The sequence below is a fragment of the Coregonus clupeaformis genome, unplaced genomic scaffold, assembly GCF_020615455.1.
Source record: "Coregonus clupeaformis isolate EN_2021a unplaced genomic scaffold, ASM2061545v1 scaf0637, whole genome shotgun sequence".
Classification (NCBI taxonomy): Eukaryota; Metazoa; Chordata; class Actinopteri; order Salmoniformes; family Salmonidae; genus Coregonus; species Coregonus clupeaformis.
Window position 1 is genome coordinate 220072 of NW_025534092.1, and position 9929 is coordinate 230000.

Consider the following 9929-nt stretch of genomic DNA (forward strand, 5'->3'; position numbering starts at 1 on the left):
CCTTCTCTCCTCCTCTCCTCCTCTCCTCCTCTCTTCTCACCTCCTCTCCTCCTCTCCTCCTCTCCTCCTCTCTTCTCACCTCCTCTTCTCCTCTCTTCTCACCTCCTCACCTCCTCTTCTCCTCTCCTCTCTTCTCACCTCCTCTCCTCCTCTCCTCCTCTCTTCTCACCTCCTCTCCTCCTCTCCTCCTCTCCTCCTCTCCTCCTCTCTTCTCACCTCCTCTCCTCCTCTCCTCCTCTCCTCTCCTCCTCTCTTCTCTCCTCCTCTCCTCCTCTCCTCCTCTCCTCCTCTCCTCCTCTCTTCTCTCATCTCCTCTCCTCCTCCTCTCCTCCTCTCCTCCTCTCTTCTCTCCTCCTCTCCTCCTCTCCTCCTCTCCTCCTCTCTTCTCACCGCCTCTCCTCCTCTCCTCCTCTCCTCCTCTCTTCTTACCTCCTCTCCTCCTCTCTTCTCACCTCGTCACCCCCTCTCCTCCTCTCCTCCTCTCTTCTCTCCTCCTCTCCTCCTCTCCTCCTCTCCTCCTCTCCTCCTCTCTTCTCACCTCCTCTCCTCCTCTCCTCCTCTCTTCTCTCACCTCCTCTCCTCCTCTCCTCCTCTCCTCCTCCTCACCTCCTCTCACCTCCTCTCCTCCTCCTCCTCTCCTCTCCTCCTCTCTTCTCTCACCTCTCCACCTCCTCTCTCACCTCCTCTCTTCTCTCCTCCTCTCCTCCTCTCCTCCTCTCCTACTCTCTTCTCTCACCTCCTCTCCTCCTCTCTTCTCATCTCCTCTCCTCCTCCTCTCCTCCTCTCCTCCTCTCCTCCTCCTCTTTACAATCACTCCTTTTCCCTCTTTTATCCTATCTTCTCACCTCCTCACCTCCTCTCCTCCTCTCTTCTCACCTCCTCTCCTCCTCTCCTCCTCTCCTCCTCTCTTCTCACCTCCTCTCCTCCTCTCCTCCTCTCTTCTTCCCTCCTCTCCTTCTCTCCTCCTCTCCTCCTCTCCTCCTCTCTTCTCACCTCCTCTCCTCCTCTCCTCCTCTCCTCCTCTCTTCTCACCTCCTCTTCTCCTCTCTTCTCACCTCCTCACCTCCTTTCTCTTCTCCTCCTCTCCTCCTCTCCTCCTCTCTTCTCACCTCCTCTCCTCCTCTCCTCCTCTCCTCCTCTCTTCTCACCTCCTCTCCTCCTCTCCTCCTCTCCTCTCCTCCTCTCTCTACCTCCTCTCCTCCTCTCCTCCTCTCCTCCTCTCCTCCTCTCTTCTCTCATCTCCTCCCCTCCTCCTCTCCTCCTCTCTTCTCTCACCTCCTTTCCTCCTCTCCTCCTCTCCTCCTCTCTTCTCACATCCTCTCCTCCTCCTCTCCTCCTCTCACCTCCTCTCCTCCTCCTCTCCTCCTCTCCTCCTCTCCTCCTCTCCTCCTCTCCTCCTCTCTTCTCTCACCTCCTCTCCACCTCCTCTCTCAACTCCTCTCTTCTCACCTCCTCTCCTCCTCCCCTCCTCTCCTCCTCTCTTCTCTCACCTCCTCTCCTCCTCTCTTCTCACCTCCTCTCCTCCTCCTTTCCTCTCTTCTCTCCTCCTCTCCTCCTCTCTTCTCTCGCCTCCTCTCCTCCTCTCCTCCTCTCTTCTCTCACCTCCTCTCCTCCTCTCTTCTCTCACCTCCGCTCCTCCTCCTCTCCTCCTCTCTTCTTATCTCCTCTCCTCCTCTCCTCCTCTCTTCTCTCACCTCCTCTCCTCCTCCTCTCCTCCTCCCTTCTCATCTCCTCTCCTCCTCTCCTCCTCTCTTCTCTCACCTCCTCTCCTCCTCTCTTCTCTCACTTCCTCTCTTCTCACCTCCTCTTCTCCTCCTCTCCTCCTCTCCTCCTCTCTTCTCTCCACCTCTCCACCTCTCCACCTCTCCACCTCTCCAAACCCCCCTCTTCAATGACACTGAATTGTCCCCTCTTGATCTTATCTAATTCTTCTGTTTTTCCTATCTGTACTTCCCCTCTCCTCCCCGTTGCCTCCATGACTAACTCCTCTTCCTCTCTCCATAGTCTCCACTTCCTGGTATTCCATACGGAGGAGGTCCATGATGTGTTGCGTATCTGGGACGGTCCCCAGGACGGAGGGGTCCTCCTGAGGGAGCTCAGCGGCTCGGCCCTTCCCCCTGACGCCCACAGCACCTTCAACGCCGTCAGCCTCCAGTTCACCACCGACTTCTTCACCTCCAAACAGGGCTTCGCTCTGCAGTTCTCTGGTAAGAGGTCGAATGATATATTGTATGCAATGGAAGGAAAAGGGGTATGTATGAGTGTTAACCAACTTTTAAATGAATTGTTCTGTATAAGAGCTGGGACTCGATCACAACGTTACCTATGCATCTTTATTGTAGCTACAGCCAATGGTTCCCAGGGGGAGTTTTGGATGGACGCTACATTTATTAAAAGCTTCATTCTAACTGTTCATTTTGATATTCTAGTGTATGTATATTGTTTATTGATATATGTTGAAGCAGCTATTCTGCATACCTAGAAATGATTATACTTTTTTATGTACAAAAATTGGAAAAATATTTCCAATTAGGATTCAGTTAGAACTGCCTATGTACAGCAGGAAAGAGACAGTCTTCTTACCATCTGATTATTATTTTCTTTCCCCCTCTGTCTCCAGTGTCCACTGCTACGTCATGTAACGACCCCGGTCTGCCCGCCAACGGGACTCGTAGTGGGGACAGCAGGGAGCCTGGAGACAGTGTGCTGTTCCAGTGTGATCCCGGTTACGTCCTGCAGGGGGCCACCAAGATCACCTGCACAGAGATCATCAGCCGCTTCTTCTGGCAGCCTGACCCCCCCACCTGCACAGGTAAGACATGTTAACCCAACCCCCAACCTGCACAGGTAAGACATGTTAACCCAACCCCCAATCCGCACAGGTAAGAACACAGCCAGACCCCCCACTTGCAGAGGTAAGACATGTTAACCCAACCTGCACAGGTAAGACATGTTAACCCAACCCCCAACCTGCACAGGTAAGACATGTTAACCCAACCCCCAACCTGCACAGGTAAGACATGTTAACCCAACCCCCCACCTGCACAGGTAAAACCCAGTCTGTACCAACGGTACCTACCTACAGGTAACACCCAGTCACCCAATGTGTTTTCCAACTGAACCTGCCACAACAAGACCTGCTACAGTACTCCAGATGATGGCCATACCATTTAGTTTCTCTGTTACCTGCTACAGTACTCCAGATGATGGCCATACCATTTAGTTTCTCTGTTACCTGCTACAGTACTCCAGATGATGGCCATACCATTTAGTTTCTCTGTTACCTGCTACAGTACTCCAGATGATGGCCATACCATTTAGTTTCTCTGTTACCTGCTACAGTACTCCAGATGATGGCCATACCATTTAGTTTCTCTGTTACCTGCTACAGTACCCCAGATGATGGCCATACCATTTAGTTTCTCTGTTACCTGCTACAGTACTCCAGATGATGGCCATACCATTTAGTTTCTCTGTTACCTGCTACAGTACTCCAGATGATGGCCATACCATTTAGTTTATCTGTTACCTGCTACAGTACTCCAGATGATGGCCATACCATTTAGTTTCTCTGTTACCTGCTACAGTACTCCAGATGATGGCCATACCATTTAGTTTCTCTGTTACCTGCTACAGTACTCCAGATGATGGCCATACCATTTAGTTTATCTGTTATCTGACAGTACTCCAGATGATGGCCATACCATTTAGTTTCTCTGTTACCTGCTACAGTACTCCAGATGATGGCCATACCATTTAGTTTCTCTGTTACCTGCTACAGTACTCCAGATGATGGCCATACCATTTAGTTTCTCTGTTATCTGACAGTACTCCAGATGATGGCCATACCATTTAGTTTATCTGTTACCTGCTACAGTACTCCAGATGATGGCCATACCATTTAGTTTCTCTGTTACCTGCTACAGTACTCCAGATGATGGCCATACCATTTAGTTTCTCTGTTACCTGCTACAGTACTCCAGATGATGGCCATACCATTTAGTTTATCTGTTATCTGACAGTACTCCAGATGATGGCCATACCATTTAGTTTCTATGTTACCTGACATAGCCTTTCCTACAACCACAACTAGTTTGCAGTACTCGTCCTATCTGCACAGCTCAATACCGGCCAGTAGATTTTCTACCACTTTCTGACACAGCTACTTTATAAAACCCTAAGTAGATCCTCCTCATTGACAACAAACTCAATTGACTCTGTCTGTCTGTCTGTCCCCTGGATATCTGTCAGCTGTCTGATTCTCAGCCCACAGAGAGGCTACCTCCAGAATGGCCACCTATTCCCTAGATGGAGATATAAGGGGGGGCAATTGGGACACAGCCAGAGACAAAGTAGAGACATGTGATTTAGATCCTCTCTGTGACAGCTAGACAGACTCAGACAGCCTCCCAGACAGAAGGAGAGAGAGAGAGAGAGAGAGAGAGAGAGAGAGAGAGAGAGAGAGAGAGAGAGAGAGAGAGAGAGAGAGAGAGAGAGAGAGGGGGAGAGAGGGAGAGAGAGGGAGAGAGAGGGAGAGAGAGAGAGAGAGAGAGAGAGAGAGAGAGAGAGAGAGAGAGAGAGAGAGAGAGGAGAGAGAGAGAGAGAGAGAGAGAGAGAGGGGGGGGGGAGAGAGATGGAGAGAGAGAGAGAGAGAGAGAGGGGGAGAGGGGGAGAGAGAGATGGAGAGAGGGGGAGAGGGGGAGTCGCTAGTTAACAACAGCAATTAATACATTGTAATTAGCTTCCTTGTTTAATTAGGGCCAGGATTAATTCGTTTGAACGTTCCTTTGAAAACACAAACAGAGGGAGCAGGTCATGAGTCGTGGGTGTTCCTGGCTCCAAAAGGTTCACAGGTGAAAACCTAACAGGGTTTAATGTCGACAGGCATTAGCGGAGTCTCAATACTGTTGAACCGCTTAATGGCACCTTTATTGACTTAGCCAAATATATTATATGGGCTCTGACTACACTGACTTGGTCAAATACAGTTTGGGTCCCATCCACAAAGGAGTTCTTTAGTGACTTACCCCAATACAGCATACACGCAGGAGTCTGTTTGGCTCGATAGCAAACCACAAACCCTCAGAAGCTAGAGCTAGCTATGGTAATAGAATTCAGCACATGAAGCCAAGGGATTGGGTCCTGCAGTGATTTAGTCAGTTATCCATATAGGAGATGTCAGGTGATTTAGCCCACCACAATGCATATTTTATTTTTAGCTCAATAGGAAAACCACATGCCCACAGAAGTTAGTGACAGTTTAATCTCATCTAGCTGTCTGCTATGTGTTAGCAGATTAGCCTGGTGACGAGGATTGTGAAAGTATGATTCAGCAGGTAAATGGGTTCTTCAGTGCCTTACTGTTCCTACATCATTGGAAAGACTTTATAATGTGATCTTGTTCTCTTTATCAGCCTCTACTTCTCATGTTTCCTCTCCTCTCTCTCCCTGTATCATCATGTTTCCTCTCTCTCCCTGTATCATCATGTTTCCTCTCTCTCCCTGTATCATCATGTTTCCTCTCTCTCCCTGTATCATCATGTCTCCTCTCTCTCCCTGTATCATCATGTTTCCTCTCTCTCCCTGTATCATCATGTTTCCTCTCCTCTCTCTCCCTGTATCATCATGTTTCCTTTCCTCTCTCTCCCTGTATCATCATGTTTCCTCTCTCTCCCTGTATCATCATGTTTCCTCTCCTTTCTCTCCCTGTATCATCATGTTTCCTCTCCTCTCTCTCTCCCTGTATCATCATGTTTCCTCTCCTCTCTCTCCCTGTATCATCATGTTTCCTCTCCTCTCTCTCCCTGTATCATCATGTTTCTTCTCCTCTCTCTCCCTGTATCATCGTTTCCTCTCCTCTCTCCCTATATCATCATGTTTCCTCTCCTCTCTCCCTGTATCATCATGTTTCCTCTCCTCTCTCCCTGTATCATCATGTCTCCTCTCTCTCCCTGTATCATCATGTCTCCTCTCTCTCCCTGTATCATCATGTTGCCTCTCCTCTCTCTCCCTGTATCATCATGTTTCCTCTCCTCTCTCCCTGTATCATCATGTTGCCTCTCCTCTCTCTCCCTGTATCATCATCTTTCCTCTCCTCTCTCTCCCTGTATCATCATGTTGCCTCTCCCCTCTCTCCCTGTATCATCATGTTTCCTCTCCTCTCTCTCCCTGTATCATCATGTTTCCTCTCCTCTCTCCCTGTATCATCATGTCTCCTCTCTCTCCCTGTATCATCATGTCTCCTCTCTCTCCTTGTATCATCATGTTTCCTCTCCTCTCTCTCCCTGTATCATCATATTTCCTCTCCTCTCTCTCTCTGTATCATCATGTCTCCTCTCTCTCCCTGTATCATCATGTTTCCTCTCCTCTCTCCCTGTATCATCATGTCTCCTCTCTCTCCCTGTATCATCATGTTTCCTCTCTCTCCCTATATCATCATGTTTCCTCTCCCCTCTCTCCCTGTATCATCATGTTTCCTCTCCCCTCTCTCCCTATATCATCATGTTTCCTCTCCCCTCTCTCCCTGTATCATCATGTTGCCTCTCCCCTCTCTCCCTGTATCATCATGTCTCCTCTCTCTCCCTGTATCATCATGTTTCCTCTCCCCTCTCTCCCTGTATCATCATGTTTCCTCTCTCTCCCTGTATCATCATATTTCCTCTCCCCTCTCTCCCTGTATCATCATATTTCCTCTCCTCTCTCTCCCTGTATCATCATGTTTCCTCTCCTCTCTCTTCCTGTATCATCATGACCATCGTCTCCCGAGTGGCGCAGTGGTCTAAGGCACTGCATCGCAGTGCTAGCTGTGCCATTAGAGATCCTGGTTCGAATCCAGGCTCTGTCGTAGCCGGCCGCGAACGGGAGACCCATGGGGCGGCGCACAATTGGCCCAGCGTCGTCCAGGGTAGGGGAGGGAATGGCAGGCAGGGAAGTAGCTCAATTGGTAGAGCATGGTGTTTGCAACGCCAGGGTTGTGGGTTCGATTCCCACGGGGGGCCAGTATGAAAAAATTATTATGTATGCACTAACTAACTGTAAGTCGCTCTGGATAAGAGCGTCTGCTAAATGACGTAAAATGTAAATCATGTGTTTCCTCTCCTCTCTCTTCCTGTATCATAGCTCCATGTGGGGGGAACCTGACGGGCCCCACTGGGCTGATCCTGTCCCCAGAGTACCCCGAGCCGTATCCTCACGGACGAGAGTGTGACTGGACCGTCTCTGTCACCCCCGACTACGTCATCGCACTCAACTTCAACCAGTGAGCATGACACTAATTACATCTAATTACATCATAACGTCAAATCAAATGTTCACTTTGTCATGCATTGATGCCAATGGGAGACTTCAAGTCGAAGTTTGGATTGTCCCCCATGCATGGACAGTGTGAATGTTGATGTCAACTAATATCAATGTGCCTGAGTTATTAGCACCCACGTTATTCCCTGGTCAGTTCATATGGTCTAGAATGCTCCTTACCCACGTTATTCCCTGGTCAGTTCATATGGTCTAGAATACTCCTTACCCACGTTATTCCCTGGTCAGTTCATATGGTCTAGAATACTCCTTACCCACGTTATTCCCTGGTCAGTTCATATGGTCTAGAATACTCCTTACCCACGTTATTCCCTGGTCAGTTCATATGGTCTAGAATACTCCTTACCCACGTTATTCCCTGGTCAGTTCATATGGTCTAGAATACTCCTTACCCACGTTATTCCCTGGTCAGTTCATATGGTCTAGAATACTCCTTACCCACGTTATTCCCTGGTCAGTTCATATGGTCTAGAATACTCCTTACCCACGTTATTCCCTGGTCAGTTCATATGGTCTAGAATTCTCCTTACCCACGTTATTCCCTGGTTAGTTCATATGGTCTAGAATGCTCCTTACCCAATTCCTGACACAATTACACTACCGTTCAAAGTTTTGGGTCACTTAGAAATGTCCTTGTTTTTGAAAGAAAAGCATTTTTTTTGTCCATTAAAAAACATCAAATTGATCAGAAATACAGTGTAGACATTGTTAATGTTGTAAATGGCTATTGTACCTGGAAACGGCTGTGTTTTTAATGGAATATCTACATAGGCATACAGAGGCCCATTATCAGCAACGATCATTCCTGTGTTCCAATGGCACGTTGTGTTTGCTAATCCAAGTTTATCATTTTAAAAGTCTAATTGATCATTAGAAAACCCTTTTGCAATTATGTTAGCACAGCTGAAAACTGTTGTGCTGATTAAAGAAGCAATAAAACTGGCCTTCTTGAGACTAGTTGAGTATCTGGAGCATCAGCAATTGTGGGTTCGATTACAAGCTAAAAATAAATAACTTTTTTTCTGAAACTCGTCAGTCTATTCTTGTTCTGAGAAATGAAGGCTATTCCATGCAAAAAATTGCCAAGAAACTGAAGATCTCGTACAACGCTGTGTACTACTCCCTTCACAGAACAGCGCAAACTGGCTCTAACCAGAATAGAAAGAGGAGTGGGAGGCCCCGGTGCACAACTGAGCAAGAGGACAAATACATTAGAGTGTCTAGTTTGAGAAACAGCCGCCTCACAGGTCCTCAACTGGCAGCTTCATTAAATAGTAACCACAAAACACCTGTCTCAACGTCAACAGTGAAGAGGCAACTCTGGGATGCTGACCTTCTAGGCAGAGTTGCAAAGAAAAATACATATCTCAGACTGGCCAATAAAAAGACAAGTATAAGATGGGCAAAAGAACACAGACACTGGACAGAGGAAGATTGGAAAAAAGTGTTATGGACAGACAAATCGAAGTTTGAGGTGTTCGGATCACAAAGAAGAACATTTGTGAGATGCAGACCAAATGAAAAGATGCTGGAGGAGTGCTTGATGCCATCTGTCAAGCATGGTGGAGGCAATGTGATGGTCTGGGGGTGCTTTGGTGGTGGTAAAGTGGGAGATTTGTTCAGGGTAAAAGGGATCTTGAAGAAGGAAGGCTATCACTCCATTTTGCAATGCCATGCCATACCCTGTGGACGGCGCTTGATTGGAACCAATTTCCTCCTACAGCAGGACAGTGACCCAAAGCACAGCTCCAAACTATGCAAGAACTATTTAGGGAAGAAGCAGTCAGATGGTATTCTGTCTATAATGGAGTGGCCAGCACAGTCACCGGATCTCAACCCTATTGAGCTGTTGTGGAAGCAGCTTGACCGTATGTTACGTAAGAAGTGCCCATCAAGCCAATCCAACTTGTGGGAGGTGCTTCAGGAAGCATGGGGTGAAATCTCTTCAGATTACCGCAACAAATTGACAACTAGAATGCCAAAGGTCTGCAAGGCTGTAATTGCTGCAAATGGAGGATTCTTTGACGAAAGCAAAGTTTGAAGGACACAATTATTATTTCAATTAAAAATCATTATTTCTAACCTTGTCAATGACTACATTTCCTACGCATTTTGCTATATGTCCTATTCTAACCCATTTCATGTACTGTATGTTTTCATAGAAAACAAGGACATTTCTAAGTGACCCCGGTAGTGTATCTTTTCTAATGTAACCAACTCTCTCCTTCTCTGTGTTGTTCAGGTTCGGTCTGGAGCCCAGCTATGACTTCCTCCATATCTATGATGGTCCTGACTCCCTCCACCCTCTGCTGGGGAGTTTCTACGGTACTGACGTCCCCGACCGCATCGAGAGCAGCTCCAACACACTCTTCCTCGCCTTCCGCAGTGACGCATCGCTCAGCAGCAACGGCTTCGTCCTGCAGTACACAGGTAGGTCGCCCCCCTCGTGGCGGGAGGAGTAAAGTTCTTCTCTGTTTTTGTTTATTTTGTAGTAGTGGTACGTTTGAGAGTGATTTTCTTTTTCGTGTTTTACTTTACTTATTTGGGTTCGTCTGTCCTTAAAAGCATAGACTGTTATCATCGGTTTGTGTATTAGCTAGATAAAGCATTGTGGC

The 9929-nt window shown here is 47.8% G+C and overlaps 1 protein-coding gene across 1 annotated transcript in view; it reads left to right on the forward strand.

Moving 5' to 3' along the window:
• Window positions 1–9929, forward strand: part of LOC121537277 (CUB and sushi domain-containing protein 2-like) — a gene marked incomplete at its 3' end in the record, with an annotated part of 265202 nt that overhangs the window by 203866 nt on the left and 51407 nt on the right. Inside the window, exons 24-27 of the mRNA XM_045216200.1 lie at window positions 2005–2207; window positions 2621–2812; window positions 7120–7258; window positions 9557–9744. Coding sequence (XP_045072135.1) covers window positions 2005–2207; window positions 2621–2812; window positions 7120–7258; window positions 9557–9744 — 722 coding nt within the window. The remainder of the gene's footprint in view (window positions 1–2004; window positions 2208–2620; window positions 2813–7119; window positions 7259–9556; window positions 9745–9929) is intronic.